Genomic DNA, 19,741 nt, shown 5'->3' with positions numbered 1-19,741 from the left:
AGTGTCCCCCCTCCCTCAGTGGGCTGACACTCAGCAGGGGCACGCAGGTAACACTCTGTAGCTGCGGCGCAGGGAGGGAACACAGTGGTTCTGTGGGTCTACCCCGCAGTAAACACCACCACCACGCATGGCTGCCCCGGCTCGCCTCTTATCTGCTGTCCGTTTGAATTATTGAAGCCCGTTGGGTCGAGTTCCTCTGGAGTGATGAAGTGCGGGTCAGCGATACCAGAGAGAGGGTTCAGGGGATGGGCTGAGGTGAATGAAGGGCAGATAGATGCATGCTGTGCAGCAGGAAAGGGCTTCAAACTTGAACTAGTTACATGAAATAAACAAATTGCTGGAAGGATTCAGTGACAGGCATTTAGATGTCTGTACTGTAAAGGTCACTCGTGGATGGACTGGGGCGACAAAAGGTTAGAAGTGAACTATGAACTACCTTCAAAGCTGCTATAAAATGCATTACTTACTATGCATTACTACATAGTAGTGAAACATGTTTAAACTATATAAAGTAATATGAAGCTTTTATACAGTGATTCATTTTGTACAATTTTTCATCCTTGCAGCAAAATCTACTAAACCATGCATGAGCCTCGGTACTACGATAGTCCCCCTGTGTACACCCCACCTTACAGCACCACCTCCCACAGCATCTATCCCCCGAGGAGCGTCCACTCACCCCAGAGCCAGAATGGCCCCTACACCTACGACCCTCCTCCAGATTCCTACTACACGGAGGGGAAGCCTCAACTCTTCTACCGCTGGTTCTCTCCTCCTGGTTTTGTCAAAACCTTCCAAGGAGCCACGGCCATCATGTGTTTCATCATCTTCGCCTGCGTGGCTTCAACCTTGGTCTGGGACGTGAACGGGTTTGGGTACGGGGGCTACGGCGCCGGGGGTTCCGCAAGTGTCGGAGGGACCCAGAACGGATATTATGGAGGCAGCTACGGCTACGGCAGCTCCTACATGACGCCGCTGTCTGCAAAGTCAGCAATGATTTCTGTGGCTGCCATCAACTTCCTGATTTCTCTGGGGTTCCTGGTGGGGAGTTTCTCACGGTCGCGGGCCATGCGGGGATGCAAGTTTTACCTCACGGTGTTCATCAGTGATATCATCTTAGCTGTCCTTCAGGTGAGGCCGCTTGACCCAAATCAAGTGATAAATACTGAATAAAAAGTCTCTCAGCCAGGTTGTGTTACATTAGAAACACATAATGATATTTCACTTTAAGCATCAGTTACAGTTGAAGGTTATTAAAAGTAAATGCCAGTGTTTCTAGTTTCTAGTAAAAGAGACTTTTACTCAAAAACCACATCATTATCCCTCTATGATGGACTTCACTGTGTATGATTGTTTAATTGCATGGTATGATTACACATACCAAGTGTCTCTGGGATTGACATTTCTAGAAATGTTGATATCATAGTATTAGTTTTGCAGGGCACATGCCACATTGCTACTGTGTCCACTGTCCGATTCCCACCTGTCCGGACCCTCCTCTCTCCCTCTTATTTAAAAAAGGCCAGAAATATACTTTAAGATATTACTTTTTGTGATTTTAAATCTCAATCACAACACTGACTCACTGTACAGTATATACTGCATTTAAAGGTCCAGTCAGTGTGGGGGATTTAGTGACACTTAGTGGCAAGGTTGCAGATTGCAACCAACATCCATTATATGCCCTCTCTGAAGACAGTCCTTTCTGGGCTACTGCACAAATGATAAACTTCATTCTAGAAATTATTCTAAGCTAACAGAAGCAGAGAAATGTGTAGTTACATTTGATTTGACGCCAGTGAAACTAAATCTTACACACTGGTCCTTTAATTTAGCCAACTTGTTAGCAGTTGTCTATTGCAGCTGTCTATTCTTAGAAAAATATGCTTGCTGCTTGCTCAATAGAGCCTAGAGGATAATTAGATGACGATTCTCTGTTGGTTCATCAATAAGAGCGACTCCTTTCACATTACATATTGCCAGTTGAACAAGTGCTATTGTCTAAATATCGATTAGTGCAGCTTTAAGCTTGATCAGTCAGTGTCTACCCCAGCACAAAATTATGCCAGGAACCAATGATGCAATCACGCATATAAAGAATTTAAATCATTACTGTGATTAAATCCTCATCTATTTTGACTTCCAGGCCATCATCGATATCATCTTTGTGATCGGGGTGAACCCGATGTCTCAGAGCTCACAGAGCATGCTGTACAACCCCATGCTGATGATGTGTCAGAACATCCAGGGAAGTCCTAGTCTCAGCGGCAGCGTGGGAGCCGGTTTCCCTGGAGGGTTCCCCATGTACAATCAATACCTGCACCACTACTGCTACATGGACCCCGAGGAGGTTCGAGGGCATGTTCTGCTTTACTCTATTCGCCTCTATTCTGTTTTATTCTGTTCTGATCCATATTTTACTCTCTGTCTTCAGGCAGTGGCGTTTGCATTGGGTCTGATGGTGGTGCTGGCTTTGTCCTTTTCTGCTTACTTTGCCTACAAGACCCGGAGCAAGATTTGGCGCCATGGAAAAGATAACATCTACTGGGACCAGCCGTCAGAGGGTGTCCAGGACTGGGTGAGTAACTTCTGATGTTTTCATGATGTTTCAACCGAGAATGAATGGGAATAATCAGTTCAGTGTAAATAAATGAGTTCACACAAACAAAATGTTATTTTTAGTTTTCCTTTCTTTCAGCTACATAAAGAAACAATAGCCAGAATACTGCTTCTATTTACTGTGGTTAGTCCATATGAATGATCAGGGTTAATGTAAACACAGCGTCATGATCTTCATTACACAAACAGAGAACACTGGTGTTGATATTCGGCACACCCTAGTTTCACTCTGACTGATGATTAACCAGAGTAGTGATAACAGCCACACAGAAACCTTTTAAAGAGGAACAGCCAGGCAGCACGAGATGGGTCTTTGTGACGGGAAACAGGACGGGAGACACACATAAAGTTATTGACCTCGTTTCAAGCTGTTGGGAACACTTTCCTTCACATGACAAATATATTGTAAAGTTTTTGTGTTTGTTTTGAACTTTAAGCTGTCACAACACAAAACTAGCATGTCTGAAACACAAAGCATCGTGTAGACAGTGAAATTTTCCAACGCAAGAGTGGTTAAAGTTTTTTTATTGATTTGCTATGCATTAGCCAAAAACATCTGCTTCCTTCTAAAAGAGCATCTATCAATTCTCAAAAGTCTTTAAGAAAGGTTTGAAATTGTCCACTGTCAACAACTGAACAGCTTCCTATCTGCTCTTGTCTTTTTCGTGCCGTCACTTTAACAAAAATAACAAGGCAGCAGTAAAAACTACAGCTGTGAAGAAATAAATTAGGAGTCTTCGTCGTAAAATTGACGGCTCTGGTGGCATTCCCGTCCAACGTGTGACCTCTTGCGGCCGTATGAATAAGAATTTTATCAACATAGGAATTGATTACAGTCACAAGTTTGCACACGCCATTCATTCAAAGGTTATTCATTATTTATAACTGGTTTCTACATTCTACAACTAAACTGAAGATGTAAAAACTACCAAATAACATGTTCAACAAAAATAGGCTCAAACAGCTTCAGTGGGGGGTGGGGGGGGAGCAAATGTGGAGTTCATGTAGAGTAGGTTGGACAGCACATCCCAAACCAGGGTTGTCAAACATAAGGCCCGTGGGCCAAAACAGGCCCACCAGAGAGTCCAATTTGGCCCGTGGGATGAATATGCAAAGTGCCAAAAATTACATTGAACACATAAAAGGCTTGTAACTGCTAGTCCTAATTTGTCTACTAAGGGTTCACAGTGTTTTAGTAAGAGCTGCGGACATAACACAATACTTAGATACTTAGACATAGGTTTATGTACGGACAGATCAACTGATACTTAAATTCAGTTTTTTTTTGTTTTTTTTTTCTCTATAATCTGTGATTTCTTGTGAAAAACTCGCAGACATCTGACACATCACCCCGACGCACTGATTTTTGTGATGTGCCAGAAGCTACAATGGTTGATGCCACTGATTTAATCTTTTACTCGTTTTATATTATTTACTGTGTCAAATCTTTATGCAGATGTTGAAAGCAGAAAGTGTGATATTCACCTCTGAAATGTTGTGAAGTAGCATAAAATGAAATTACTCTCTCAACACATTACCTAAGTACAGTACACGTGTTTCTGTATTTTTCACCTCTGCTGCTGTAGAGCTGTGCTTCACTGCTGTAGCCTCACATGGTCTTTAGCAGTGATTTATCTATTAGAGCAGCTCTGTGTTATAAATGTATCATGTCCATCATGACTCATTACTGAAAGGGAAGAAACGTATTCAGTCAGTTGATCCAGCGAGGCCCTGGCCTACATATATATACTGCCTATCACAGCGGAGTATCGAGTCTCTTCATCGAGATGCAGGCCCTATTCTGGGGCACTCAGTGAAGATGCTTGCCTTGCAGGGAGGCATATATAATGTATGTGGCATGTATAATGTATAAAAAGGGTTGAGTTGCCTCTGTGTTGCTGTGTGAATCCCCACAGAGTGTGGTGGCACTAAATGATTCAGTCTGTGAAGGGGCTGCTACACACTGCTGCAGATTAGACTCCTGGCAAAGAAGTCACTTCCCTGTGTTTCGTGCTATGTTTTCATTAAACGCAACTTGGAGAGAGCGATAACTGGGAGAAGAACGGAGGAAAACGAGATTAGAAGCAAACTCTGCATGAATTGTTGCTCGCGTTGAGCGGGGGACCAAGTGAATATTTGTCATCATCAGCTGCAGAACTCGGATTGTAATCATGGTGTGATGAGGTGTTGAGGGTGTAGCTCCTCCAAAGAAAATGAGAGCCTCAAGATGAGAGCTTCAATTTGTGGGGGAAGGTCATTTATTTTATGCCGCAGACCTTATTAGTGGCCAAAATAATGAATCAAAGCGATGATCAAGGGAAAAAACTGGAATGGGAACAGTCCAGAATCGGTCAGTTGGTTCATCCAATTCATCCCATGAATGAGTGAATTTCATATCGCTGGAAACTGATCACAAATACAGCTTGGGCTAAAAAACACTCTAGTGAAAAACACTTGAGTTTGTCACAGTGCCTTCCTGCTGCGTATCAGATTCCCTGCAGCTTTCCGCGAGGTTTTTCCACACAGCGAAGGATCGTCCTACGACTCCACATCCATGAGATCCATTTCACAGCCTCCTGTTTTCAGACATTCTCATCAGCTCACTAGATCCTCGCCCTGTGCGACTATGATCCAGAAATGGGTCAAAGACAAGAAGCCATTAAAGATGCATTATACAGTACGACAGTAGATTACACGCAGCATAGTGCATTTTAGTGTTTGCATCATCTGAGCGTGTTTTCTTTCTCTTGTGTCATTTTGTTGTTGAAATCTCTTCCTTCTTCAGCGGTTGCTGTGTGTTGCACTGTGGGTGTTTTCTGTTTGAGAGACACATGCTGATTTCACTCCTGTCAGCCTTTTTTCAGCGTGCTCATGATGATATGGACGAGGACTCACACTGGTAACACGCTGGTGATGTGCATTTCATGTCAGGCACTGCTGAGAAGCTTCTTGTCTGTGTCCTTCCGGTTAATTGTCCTCTGTTAGTTGTGGAAAGAAAAGATTGGAGGTGACACGCAGATCAAGCTGGAGACCTGGAGGAAAGGACTTGTGCTCTCTGGGGCTAAAGGATGTTAGCGCTGTCACACTGTGTCACACTGAAGCCAGGGCTGTTGTGTGAGTTTGTCCTTGTATCTGTCTAGCTACACGCATACATGTCTGGCAGTGACACAGCTCCTCTCTGCCAAGTGTTTTTTTTTTGTGCACAGTGTGCTGTTCAGTGTAGAGGACTCTCCGGCTCTGCACGTCGTTGCTTGTGTGACGGATTTAGCGCAGTGTTTTCCAGCATGAAAAACTCATTTGATTCGTTTTGAGGATTTGCTCACATACATATTGCAATGCTAAATATTTTCCTGAACTACTGAAAGACATAAAGATCACTATGTTTGTGTTTTCTGTTGTCGTGAATTAGATCACACCTGTTTAAATATTTAAAACCTCAACACCGAAAAACTGAATCATCCAGAAACAGTAAATGAACTGATTATGACTGGAGTCTCCTGATATCGTCCTAGGTTGACCGTGGCGGAGATGTGCGCAGCACCCAGCACGCACCGACTGTTGTCATGTCGGACAGAGCAGCGCCTGGCCTGAGGACGGGGACCAGCGTGGTCTCCTATGGCAACGGAACAGTCAGCGTCCACAGTGTTCCACACAATTATAACAGCAACAGGTGATTGACGGTTACAGCCACAGTATGGTCTGCGCCCAGAAAACTGGACACATTAAAAGAACATGCGACCTGAACCTTAAAAAACACACACCTCCTACTTCCTGTCAGGACACTGATGGGTGCCAGACACCAAACAACAAAAAGACACCGGCTTTATATCAGTGTAACTAATGTTGGTACTGGTGATGTGTTTTTTGATGGTGGTCTCCTTTAAAGTTCATGTGATGAAGCGATCAAATATTAGGTGGAGAAGCATTCACTTGTTTTCTCCTTTTTAATATGCAACTGTCTAATAAAACAAGTTTGTAGATGGAGCTGATTGAACAATTATAAATTTATGTTGTTTTGTTATTCAGTCCATCAGATATTTCAGAAGCTATTTATATCAATTCCTTTCAGGAGGATTCTTTTCATCACTCTGGTGGTCTTGATGATCCCCAGACATTTTATCTAATTTCCAGATGAAGTTAAATCTTGCATTTACTTTAATAATTAAATTTACTTTAACAATTAATAATTACATGAAATTATTATTAATAATAACATGCTGAACTAAACTAATATAGTGATAGATATTGAACCTTAATATCAACACATGGAGGACCAAAACTGCCAAAATCAAATAAACAATAAATGACTCAATACATAAATCAAAATATATTAAATTGAAGTAAATACAGCTATTCATTTATAAATGTGGCCTAATTTGATATATCCGTCTGAATTTGCTTCTGTGTTTGTTCATTTATTTATACTATGTGTAAATTCATCATTTTATTTACTTTCACATTTAATTTTCCGTGGCAGTTATTAATATATTACATTTATAATAAATAATAAAAATAATAAAAATAAAATATAATAAATAAATAATTATTTACACAAGTTGATGTTTAGATTTCTACCTGACAAGTGATTTAGTCCTTCAGCAATGCAAAAAAAAAAAAAAAGCCTCACTATGTCCCTGACAGGTCAACCCACGAGCATAAAAACATCATCCAAGTGTCCCCACATAATTATTTTCTGTGCTGCTTATTGAAATACACTATCAGTCAGAACTGACAGTATTGGTGTCAGCTAAATAAGCTGAGCTCCTCAGTTCTCTAGGATTCCCCTGACTGAAGGCATCCATTGTTGTGGGGCTGGTATGAGTGTACTACTATACAGTGGACAGTGTATGCACAGTGATGTCAATCAGCCGTTGACTCTATCACACACTTAATAAGGACTGCACCCTGCTTGGCATAATGAAGCAGAAATGCGTAGAGAAAAAGAATCTATGGAAATAAATACGTTAGTGGAAAAAATGCAAAGGGAAAACAATGATACAATTTAAAAGAAACACATTGTTTAATAAAACTGAAATAAATGGACATAAATGCGTAATCACAGAAACACTTACAACAGCAATATCAACTTACGTCACATATTGTGGATTAGTCATCTGTTTATTTGTTTGTTTGAGATTTTGTGGTCCTCCATGTTATTAACATGGGTTAAGGTTAAGAATGACTCCAATCATCTAATACCTGCACTCTGTGTTTCTACAGTTGTGCAGAGAACAGCAACAGACGCGGCACTGAGCCTCTGCACCAGAGCAGCAGGGCCGCGGCCAGCTACAGCAGCTCCTCAGAGGAGATGGACAGCATCAGGAACCCTCTTCCTTACACTGCGAAGGGGGAAAAGAGGAAGCACAGAAACGCCGTGCCGGCTGCTCAGGTGATGGTCGAGTCCCAGTACGAGACTGGTTACACCACAGGTGACACAGGCAACGAGCTGGACCGCACAGATTACCTCTACAGGTGGGTCAAGGCTCCGCTGCAGCCTCAGTGTATATAGTTAAAAAAATGAACTAATTCAGAATCATTTAAGAAGTCAAAATAGGGAATAAGAGCAGGCCATATAACATGTATCTGTCTGGAGAACATTCAGATCTACATGAAAACTAATAAGGCATCAGCTGTGGAAGTTTACAGAGAAGGGTTGCATGGGGTCTCAATAAGGAAACATCACAGAAACAGAAATGTGTTAATATAAAATACTCATCACACTATTTTTGCTGCATTACCAACTCACTCTTTGTGGTAATCCTCTGGTGATTGACCGTGTTGTACAACTTGCAGCTCTTCCAATTAATTTCAAGGTTATCGACAACATGCCTGGTCCTGAGAGGACACCTGCGTATTTATTTATTTAGCAATATCTTGACTTGAATTTTACTGTACAAGTACTCAGACTTTAATCAAGAATATCTAATCAGAAATTGCAACCACATTTGGAATTAAAATTCTCCAGGAAGTAATTTGATGAGGCTTTGAAATAATGTATTCTTTTTTTCATTTTTTATTTAGTTTAAATATAAAGATGAAGTTCTGCTACGTATGAATTTCATTGTAATTATATATTTTGTAGTTGTAGGCAGGAAGAGGATGAAATTCAAATATGTTGGATGCCAGTGTAGGTGTTGACTAAGCAAAAAAGTGTGAGTTTTTGAAACCCTCTAGTTCTACAATTAAATTAAGTATTTTTTAATTATTTTTAAAAATCACAGCTTTAATAGGGAAAATGAGACTGTGTATATTATTTCAGATAGAAATGTTACAAAGGATGAGTGTCTTTAAGGCAGGTTAGCTAATTAGTTTTTATTTCATACTGGTTGACCCCGATAAAAAAGATCACTCCCCATTCAATTTTAAGACTGACTCAATAATAGTTTAAAAGCAATTATCATGTCATGTCTTGTATTCATTCATGTATTCATGCCTCCTCGCAGGCTGTACCCAGAGATTATCTCGGACAGCCAGCGTCAGAAGTACAAGAAGGAGTTTGACTCGGACCTGTCTCGATATAAGAGCCTCTGCGCCGAAATGGACGACATCAGTGACAAGATGCACAGGCTGGGCCGAGAGCTGGACACGTTGGACAAAAGCTCCATGAAGTACCAGGTAGAGAAAAACAGGAGGGAGGACCAAATAGAGTAGACTTCCAGGAAAATATAGTTTTTAATCATGTCCATCAGTTTAGTTCATCTGAAGTCCAGTGGCTGTACAAACACAAAGTAATGAAAATTAACCAAGCCAGAATTCAATCAGTTTGGTTTTGTTTTTGACTTAAAAGATGGTCAGGATATAGTGGATTTGAATTACAACATTAAAATCTGCTATGTTTGTCACAAAGCCGGCAGAATTCATTGAGGATCAATTTTGCATTTTCCATTTTCAGGGAGTTGCTGATGAGTATAGTCGACTGAAAAACCTCAGAAAGGTGAGTGGAGTAAGCTTTACGGTATCATAATGTGACAATAAAACATGTTAATCATAAAAACTGATGTATCCGCTCCAAAATGTGGAGTTCAGTGCTTGTAAGAGATGAACATGCAGCTTGCAAGTGACAAAACTGTAACAGCAGTTTGGCTCAGGTTTGTCTTCCACCATGTTTCTGCATGTATGACGTCAATAATCAGACAGATTGTGTACCAAGGTTTTCCAAAAACAAGATTTGCTGTTTTGCACTTGATTTTCACACGCAAGAACTAATTTTGCCAATTAGTCTGACATCACGTAAACAAACAATAAGCTGCAACCAACAGCCAATTAGCTTAGCTTAGCATAAAGACCTTTAGTTCATGTGTAACATTTCTTGGTTAGTGGGTACCACATCTGAAATCAGCGCTAGTCACGCTACTTTCAGACAGACACCTGTCAGACACCTGCTGTTATGAAGAGTTATTTCCTTTTACACAAGCAAAAGTGCGAGGTGGCTGCTGGCTATAGTCTCCAAGAGGCTGCGTGTTTAAGAGTACATTTTTTTGGTGCAGTCTTGAACAACATGCGAAATTGTCACAGTCAGCCTTTGTTGCAGGTAGTTCTGTGATGTCGATTTGGTGTGTCTGCACCTAAACTCTCTGAAATGTGCATGTGAAACTATCCCCTGGCCCACTGTTAATGCTGATGTCAATTCCTTAATATCTGCTTTATATACTCCCAGACGGCAGACTACCAAGCAAAGAGGAAGCAGAGCAAAGAACTCCGTCAAAAACTTTTCCACATCAAACGTTTGGTGAAAACCTACGACCAGGGTCTCTGTTAGCGCATGTTCATCCTCCGTCCAGACAGCTGAGGGTACACTGGCAACTGACAAGGGTGTGCGGCATACACCGACTACACTTAAGGCTCCTGTTTACTTTGCCGACGTATCGGCCTTACAGTTGTTTAAGCTCAGTTCTGTTCTTTCACATTAGTGTTAATGTCATAACACTGGCAGCTGATACTTTACTCTGTGTGGTTTTAATGCAAGTCTGCCTGAATTAAAATCTCCATATGCCACATGGACTATTAGATTTTTACTTTCAGTTTCAATTTAATTTTAATACACATTAATTGTTACAGATGGTTGTTATTTTTGGGACTAATGAATGTCAGTTTTTATATGAAAACATTGTACGTCTTGATTGTATGGAGGCCTGGAAAGTACATGTAGTGGCAGATATAATCAGAAAGATACACTTTTGAGAGAGCTTGACAGACTTTTGTGAGATGTTGCACGCTTTTCATATATATATATATATATATATATATATATATATATAATAAAAGGGTTTTCATTTGGGTCAATTTACTTCCAGGTCAGTAAGACACCATGTGAAGTAACATTACAGTAAGTGCTGCACAGCCGTATATTTATGTGCCCACAGAATAAAAAGCAATGGATCAGGACATCTGCCATATAAATATCCACAGCTGACTTTCTGAATTCAGATTCTTAAAAATTGACCAGGAAGAAAATTGACAATTTTTTTTACGATGATTTACAAGATCTCACAAGATTTATTTTTTTTCTGTTTTTCCTCCTCTCTGTGTCCCTTCCCTGGGCTCCATGTGAATGTATACACTGGAAGACAAGCAAAATGTATGTAAATAAACACGTTAGCTTTTGGTGTACAGATCTGTTTCCATTGAAACGCTTTAACATTCGTGGTCCACGTTGCAGTGTTTATTTGGCATTCTTCATACAGATGAAATTACAACACGATTTCAAGTAGAAGGGAAAAACAAACGTAAAAGGACACATCGTCATAGTTGGATTCTTTTAATAACGTCGCCATACACATGAAATTGAAAAACTCAGTAACACAAAGATAAGAAAGCATTAATAGTATATTCATCTTTTTTTTTTTTTAATTCTCTACAACATGGTGGTGCGAAAAGATGATGAAAAGAAGAAGATCCAAATAACTTCAGAAAGGCCCGCGGGTAGATCAAGAAGCAGAGTTACATCTTTCGATTTACAAAGTATGTTGTATTTGGGTTATGTTTTATTGTTTCCTTTAAAATACTTGGGATGTTGTAAACTCGCTTCTCGAAATACGTGCATGAGGTAAATCCTGGCGGACCAGCAAATCAGGGCCCGTCTCCTTTCAACCCGTCACAGACAGACAGCGTTACGTTTTGGCATTGAATATCCTCCAAGTGCAGTCTTTCCACCAGAATCTCATCCACTGACACATCGTCTCACATCATACACGACAGCAGATGCTCACTCGAGACGCTTACAGATGCGAGCACGAAAAAGCTCTGTGTCATATTAGTTGAATAAAAATAAAAATAAATGGGATTAAGATGAGCTTCTTTTTTTGACATCTGAGCAGATGACAGAGGTATTTTCATGTAAAATACAAGTAGGGGGGAAAAAAACATTTAGGAGCTACCAGTGAAAACAATATTTTAATGTTTAAATGAACCTTGAATTACATAATGTTAAAGAAGGAAACAGTCTCAACGTAGAGATCCAAAACAACATCTGAACATGCAAAAAGACAAAAGTTGGCCTCAATAATATATATACACACATTTCATTACATTTTCAAGAGATCCAGAAACCCCCGGAAACAGTCTTAACTAATGTAAACTGGTGTTTAAACTGGTAGTGTTGGTTCATAAACTGTCTGATCACCAGCTGCGTTCGCCAATCCTTATTATATTAAACGGTTTCTCATAGTTGAACCCAAATTTCGGTATCAGCCTGCCGTTTCTCAATAAACAATAAAAACAAAAATTGAAACAATGCACGATATCTGACCAATCAAAGCATATTCAAAAGACAACTGAAAATCACTTTGGGGATCTTTTTTTTCTTTTCTTCAAAAAAGATACAAGACAAATGCTTGTGATGCTCTTGTCCCAAATTTGTACTGAATAACAAGGCAGTTGTCAAAAAGAAGGCGGTTTCTGGTGAAAAAAATTTACAGAGGTTTGTGTTTAGGAAATATCAGACTAAAGCATTCTGATGTCTAGTGAGGTATTAGTCCGTTCTCGGTAACTGTTTTTTTTTTTTTTTAAATCTTCATCTACAGCAACAGTGAGCCCTATGGATGAATGCACTGTTCTGATGGTCGAGCAGTCACAAGAGTCTCTTTTTCTCTGCTTTGTGTACTGATTATTCTATTGAGAAACCATCTCTGAGGATGAAATGATAGACTTTGGTGATTTTCCCTTGGTTTAATTTCATTTCTGTTCCTTTCTGAGCAGTTCTTTGACTCCTTCCTCAATGTTGTTCAGAAGTTTCCCCTCAACAACGAGGCCCGCCGCTTTCTAATGCTTCGCTCTTTTCACTCAGATCCGTTATAGTCACGAGTCTGTATCGTCAGTTATGCGGTTGAAAAGGTATCACAAATGGTGAGCCATGGAAAATGAGCCCAGTGTGGGAAAAATGGTTCCGCTGACTTTCAGTGGCGGGACAGTTTTGTCCTCTAGATGTTTTTGTAGCAGGGTGCTGCTGCCCTCTACATGAAACTGCGTTGTCTTTAGTCACTGTGACATGTGGGTGGTGGCATGACTGGCCGTGGAGGCCATATCGGAGCCCAGCATGACGAGCTGCTTTCTGGGCCGAGACCTGGCACCAGAACGGCTGGGCTGGCAGCGAGACAGCTCCAGCCTGGCACAAGCTGCTCTCTTCTCTGGAGGCCCATGTGGAGACCGAGGGCTCGTTTCATAAGGGGGAATTGAGCGGTTACAGTACAGTACATATGACGGCCAGCTGGCACTTCAGTTTGATAACCACACAGATGGATAGTGATGAGTCAGGAGGTTTCCCGTGGGTGTTTGTCGTCACTAGTCCCAGACGGAGACCTCGCCCGTCAGGGAGCTACTGTCCAGGGACATACGGCCAGCTGATTGAGCTTCCGGAGAGCTGCATGTCACGGATCAGCGTCTCGATGGGGGTCTTTCCTACCAGGCGCATGAAAAAGAGCTGGGAGATGAGGCTGGCAGGAACGGCACGCAGGGCGGGCAGGCGCAGGAGCAGGCGACCGAAGCGCTGAGGCTGACTCGGGTACTGCATCCTCTCGTACTCTGTCAGAGCCACCTGAGCCTTCTCCTGCAGAGACTCCACGTGGACTGGGTCTGTTAGACCACAGGCGTCTGAGAGGGAGGGAGGAGGAGGAGGCAGTTATTTAATAGTGTGGGCAGGTTACATAAAGAGTCGTGATGAGCCGAGGAGAAGGTTGATATCCCTGCAAGTAATTTAATTTAAAATGCTTCTGAGGGGAACATAGGCAAATATAGCGCCTCATCATATCATAGGATGAACGCACACTGTGCTTGTTCTAAACCTGACTGAAAGTATTGTTTAACAAAAATCTGTGCTATCAGACATTACACTCACAGTAAGGTAGTCACTTATGCATGACATAAGCCATCAAATGCTGAGTGATATTGATCAGTGGCGCCACTAATTACACAACACATACAAGATGACCCATGCATTGTCATTAATAAGCCAGGAGGTGGTGCCATAGTAGGTCAACTTTCTTGTAGGCTGGTTGAGATCTGAAACGCTTCAGCCAGTGAAAAAAGCTACAAAGTGCCGTCTGTAGGTCTGATGGGCCTTTGTCAAGCGGTGGCGTATAATATGGATGTTTATCAGGCACTGTCAAGAAATCTAGGATCCATTGAAAAGGCAGCATATCTAACGGCATTTAAAGTTTTCCAACAACTACATCTAAAGAGGCTGCTTCTGGCAGGAGGTTATCGCAGTAACACAGATGAATAAGAACAATCACCTGGCGAGAACAGAGCGATGGCCTTGAGACAGCTGTACTCAGCAGAGTCCACCTGCAGCCTGGTCAGCTTGTCCACCTGGTCCTGGAACACCCTCACCTGGTCCATGAAGGACACCACGCGCTCCGCCGACATGGGCGAGGAGTGGAAGCCGGCCGCGGCCAACAGCGGCGCCATGTGGAGCGGCAGGGCCGACTGGGCCGCGTTGAGGATGAACAGCTCGCTCCAGCTCAGCCTCAGCAGGGCCACCTGTGCATTTGTTGGTGCATTAAATCAGATATTCTTACACTCTTATCATGTACGTTTAATGTTAACTGTACTCATTCTGTATGCATGCCTGATGTAAGGTAAGTCAAACTGTAGTTTAAATGTTAAATGCAATCTACTAACCTGGTCTGAGACAGGCAGCTCAGGGAAGTAAGGGATGTTCCTGGCCCACTCCACTGTGCTGAAGAGCAACCGGGCAGCCAGTTCACAGATGTTATCGATTCCCATAGCGTTATCAGGACCGGCCTGTTGGTTGTACTGGTGTCCATACCGACTGCTGGGGTACGGCTCGGCTCGCAGCAGTTGGGAAATGAGCTCTGACACTGGCTGACCTCCACCGCTTCCCCCGTTGTTGTTGTTATAAAACTCGCCACCTCCGAGGCCGCTGGCGCCGCCTATGGGAGTGATAGAGGGGCTGAGGCTCGGCTGTGGTGGGATGCGACCGCGTTGAACTGCTGTATTTTGGTTGGGGGACAAAGGGGAGGGGAGGAGAGGAGGAGAGGAGAGAAGAGGGGCGAGATTTAGATGAGATGAAGGGAGAAGAGAAAATTGTGAAGGACAAACAGAGGTGAAGGAGGGGGTTTGGAGAAAAAAACCAAGGGAAAGAAAAGTTAAAACTGAGTTCAGCTGGTAGTATATGTCTGATTATAAGCTGACAAGCTTGACCCAATTAGGAAGTTCTTCTCCAAGATGAAGAGGAGACACAAATCAAACCCATGAAACTGTAGTGAAATATTCATTTTCATGCTTGTTGGGACAAATGAAGGTTATCTATATAAACAGAGGCTTTGAGAGAAGCATTTGCTTTCCATTAAACTTAAACCTTTAAAATATTAATTCTAGAGGGAAATTACAACATTGCACTGCTGTAGCCTTAGTGTATTTGTATCTTCATACACAAAGAACATTCAAAAGCATCCTGTGAGACACCAATCATCACTTGGAGAACAATCCATAACTGTGACAGACAGCATTAGAACCAAATCTGAGGCAAAGGGGCAGATTATTGAATGGAGACTCATTCATTTAGGGAATCTGTGTAGTATCTGTCCTGATTAAGTGTCCTTGAGTGAGAATCCATACCAGACACAGGAATGTAGTGACTGACTCTGACCTCTGACCTCCTGCTGGAGGCAGTGGAGCAAAGGGAGCCATAATGTGTCTCGCTAGCATGCTTTATGATCTGTGATTATGAGGAGAGAAACAACTCGGAGAGCCTGTGTTTACGATCACAAACCTCCAAGCTACCAACAAAAAACAAAGCTAAGCATGCTTTTATTGTTTCAATGTTGAAAGGCTTTTAGAAGCGTCTGTATGCACGCATCTATTTGTCTTTTGTTTCACCGTATCTGTCAGAGGGATTTTTACTGATGACTCACTTGAGCTCCACCACTTAAGGTGGAATCCCTGTATTGGATTCTCCGTGATCGAGCCAACAAGTCAGAGGGTTACTGTAGCTTCAACCAGAGGCTTATGGCTCTGGGACGCAGGTGTCTTAGCGCTGTATCCGTCTCAGTCACTCTTACGTAGGCACTAGATTAAGCCACTTAGTGCATGGCATTGAGCTGACACGCATGGCTAGCTTAGCCATGATAGGGCCTAGGCCGCCACGTGTAGCATTTTCGCTGCACTACAGAGGAGAGGAGGCAAGATAACAACAAAGGCAAATTACCACTATAGCGCGATTGATTCTTCTCTAAAAGCAGCTGATGGTTTTACTAAGCAGACTCTAAGAGGCCTCTCGCTTCAGTAAATATCACCCATTTCCCTTTTTCATATGTATTTAATTGCGGTATTTCCTGTGTGTACACTCACAACATGTTCAGCAACATCTCTCATCCTGCGCAGAGGATCAGAGTGGATGAGAGAGGATTCATGGAGCAGGATAGTTACCTTCTTTCCGCATGCCAACTCGGAAACACTTCTTCAGGCGACAGTACTGGCATTGGTTCCTGTGGTGCTGGTCAATCTGACACTCTCTGTTTGACCTGAGGACACGAACAAATAAATATGACAATATGTGTTATCAAAACAACGAAAGTAATACATTTGCACTCATGTAATAACAGCAGATTTACAAGTGGTTTCCAGGCTTTAATCTCATTTCACTCAGACTGTCAACTCTATCCGAACACATACTCAGTCTTCCTACTTTACTTACAGCAAATAAAAATGTGAAAAGGAAAGCAGCTCAATCTTGTAAAGTCTTTATCTTCCATTTGAACACACACAAAGCTGATCACAGATTATGTTAGTGTCTACAGCCTGATGCCCACACTTCCTTTTTACTGAGCTTCTGAACATTAATAATTCATAACGCATCTAGTTTTTCCATAAGGCTTGCTTGGAATATTAGAAAGCAGATGGCATTCAGTCTTATTTCAATCACGCATCTCGGCTGCTCTTAATTGTACTCTTCCAAATAAACTTTTCCATTCTAGTTTAACTCATGTAGAAATCATTCATCTTCTAGTCCATCAACACACACAAAACATATATATATATATAATCGGTTTTCAAGCATAAACACCTAGCAATCAAGTGGCTACAGCTTCATCAACATGAAGGTCTTTGAGTTGGTCTGTTGGCATGAGAATTTATCATTTTAGTTATCGAGAAGATGTCTTCAGGTTGTTTCAAAGACATATTATAGGTGGTGAAAATAATCACCTTAAATTGAAGACTGTAACCATGGAGACGGTGAGTCATTTATGGCACATCACAAAGTACAGCTGTTTTTATGATTGGTTTCTTTACTCAGTTGACAGATTTATACTACAGTTACTAAAATGGGAAAATGTAAATTGAAAAATAACCATAACAATGGCCCAGAGCTGAACAGTTTGCTTGATTTGACTCCAAAATGTAAAAAAGCACTGATGTGGAGTTCCTCATCCTAACAGCAGAGAATTTGAGAAGTAGAAATTTTTTAGAGACTTAATATTATTTATTCATTATTTTAACGTAGGCCTATAGCTCATTTCTACATTTGTAAGACAAACAAAAACGGAGCTTTTTTATGTAAATAAAAAAGCTGAGTGCAACACGAGGCTTGTTTGCGTAGAAAAGACAGCAGCCATATGTGCAATGCAAACGCCGCGATTCATTTTATGACTCATATCCTCTATGAGCGTCCTCTGTCTACTATCATCTCTCAGCACACAAGCATGAGCTCAGTATCGTGCGTAACAACATTACATGTACGTTTATTATTATTTTATATTTTTCAATTATCCGCATATGAATTGGCGAAACACAAAATTACCCATGATGCTTCGCTCACCTGCAAGTGTAGCTGAGGTTGCGCCTGACGCTCCTCTTGAAGAAGCTCTTGCAGCCCTCGCAGGTGAACACGCCGTAGTGCTTCCCGCTGGACTTGTCCCCGCACACCACGCAGTCCACCACGCACGCCTTGTCGTCGTCCCCGGCTTCCATGTCGCTGCCTCCCGCCTGGGGAGAGCCGTCCTCCTCCTCCCCCCTCAGGTATCCCTTGTCCCCCAACCCGTTGGTGCCCCCATTGGGATCTCCCCAGCCCCCACTCACCATGGCCATCGCTTGGTTACCGAACCACCGCAGAAGAAAATGGGGACAGGCAGCCAAGAGACCTGGTTGCTGTCAAGGTAACATAAATATAAAAAAAAGTCCTGTGCTTTCCCCCCTCCTCCTCACCTGGAGACAATCAGTATTTTCTGGTTGCTCTCATTTGTTAATTAAGCCTCTAGATTATTTGAGGGGGGAAAAAAAGTCCTCCGGCTAAATAAGCAGATGTCAATGAGAGAAAAAAAAGCTTTGAAGAAGAGGGTGTTTAGCAGAAGAGAAAAAAAAAACAAGAGCAGTTCAGTCTCCTCCCACTCCACTATGACCTGGAAATAGTCTCAGTGTGGCAACTTTTAGTTTTGCATGCCTGTGGATTTCAATTCCTCCTTTTTCTTGTTCTCCTGTCTGTCTGGCAGCCCCCAGTGTGCTCCCTCGTCCTCTTCTTTAGGCCAGTTCCTGAGATGGTCACAGTCTAGCCTGCTCCAACGCCGCCCGGTCGAACGGCTGCTCTCTTCGGCCAGAGCACCTTTCAGGGGAAACAATGAGTCAAACACACCGTTCACAAAAAGAGAGCAGAGACAGAAATGTTTGCCGGTAAATGACACGAGGTGATAATCTTTTTTACGCTCCACATACTGTAGTTCACCCTCACACGTACAGCCCTGTTTCTGTAGCAACAGTAATGGCTGAAAAAGGACCTCGGTGTAGCTCGCCTTAGCACATGCCTGGAGAGGATTTGACCACCCCTCTTAAAGTACCCCTCACGCTGAATCTCGCTCTCTGCTCATAGCGGTTATTCCTCATATAAGGAGTCTGTGTGGCTAAATATTCCCCCTTTAGTTCCTCTAGAAATATTGTCAAGCTTACCTCAGAGCAAGCGGTGATGTGTTGTGTGCATGGCTTCCCTCGCTGGAAAAGAAATCCCTTTCTCTGCTCTAGTTCCTCCTTCCATGCAGCGAGGCTGACACAGCTCTCCTATTCTGCCGTAATCCTCTCAGCGGCAGCAGCAGCAGCATTGTGACCCGTCGTGGAGATATTCCAGATCAAGCTGATGTCCACACAACAACAACAACATCGCTTTCATGTGGCCGTGGGCTCGTTTGAGGCGACGCCAGCTGCGGCTGCAGCAGCAGCGGATGACGAGGCGACGTGGACTGCCTGCCTCCCCCTACAGAGAGCACACAACACGAGCAGCGGATCCTCAACACAAGGAAGTGCCCTCTCTTCCCTGCTTGCTGTGGCTCGAGTGCTCGGTTGTGACAGTGTCCTCTGTGCTGCTTCCTTCCTCACACACACACACACACACACACACACACACACAAAAAAAAAAATTAAGAATGCAGGAGTGTCGGTCCCACTCAGGTCTCTGTAGTTCCTGTGGTTGCTTTCCAGGCACTCATGCGGGCTTCTCCCTCCAACCTTTTGTCAGTGCTTGCCCACCAAGAACTAATGACTTGCGGCCTAGCCCTGTGTGCTGCCTGTGTGTGTGTGTGAAGCCTTTCCCTGTGGCTCGGGCAAACAGGCGGAGGGGGTGAAAGAGATGGGTCCTCCTCTTCTTCCCCCTCTGTTTGTCTCTCTCTCTCTGGTTTCA

At 42.6% G+C, this 19,741-nt stretch overlaps 2 protein-coding genes across 3 annotated transcripts; one reads left to right on the top strand and one right to left on the bottom strand.

Moving 5' to 3' along the window:
* Nucleotides 1–582: 582 nt before the first annotated feature.
* On the top strand, nucleotides 583–10,762 carry LOC311489929 (occludin-like; the record flags this gene model as incomplete). The annotated part of the gene is made up of 8 exons (XM_084547242.1): nucleotides 583–1,131; nucleotides 2,147–2,350; nucleotides 2,435–2,578; nucleotides 6,132–6,289; nucleotides 7,840–8,091; nucleotides 9,063–9,234; nucleotides 9,512–9,553; nucleotides 10,277–10,762. 8 exons carry the CDS (start codon nucleotides 583–585, stop codon nucleotides 10,376–10,378), a joined length of 1,623 nt encoding a protein of 540 aa, XP_084403368.1. The 3' UTR covers nucleotides 10,379–10,762.
* A 184-nt stretch (nucleotides 10,763–10,946) lies between these two features.
* On the bottom strand, nucleotides 10,947–19,741 carry nr2f6a (nuclear receptor subfamily 2, group F, member 6a). 2 transcript variants are annotated; one of them, XM_084547410.1, is made up of 6 exons: nucleotides 19,018–19,741; nucleotides 17,897–18,676; nucleotides 16,507–16,601; nucleotides 14,737–15,068; nucleotides 14,349–14,595; nucleotides 10,947–13,707 (listed from the first exon to the last, which is right to left on the bottom strand). In XM_084547410.1, the coding sequence occupies exons 2-6, from the start codon at nucleotides 18,163–18,165 to the stop codon at nucleotides 13,433–13,435; spliced, it is 1,218 nt and encodes a 405-aa protein (XP_084403536.1). In that variant the 5' UTR covers nucleotides 18,166–18,676; nucleotides 19,018–19,741; the 3' UTR covers nucleotides 10,947–13,432. The 2 variants fall into 2 exon arrangements, with proteins under 2 accessions (XP_084403536.1, XP_084403537.1); XM_084547411.1 differs by having other exon boundaries at nucleotides 14,737–15,065.

The sequence above is a fragment of the Chelon labrosus genome (genome assembly GCF_963514085.1).
Source record: "Chelon labrosus genome assembly, chromosome: 6".
Classification (NCBI taxonomy): Eukaryota; Metazoa; Chordata; class Actinopteri; order Mugiliformes; family Mugilidae; genus Chelon; species Chelon labrosus.
This window is presented reverse-complemented; position numbering and strand designations above follow the sequence as displayed.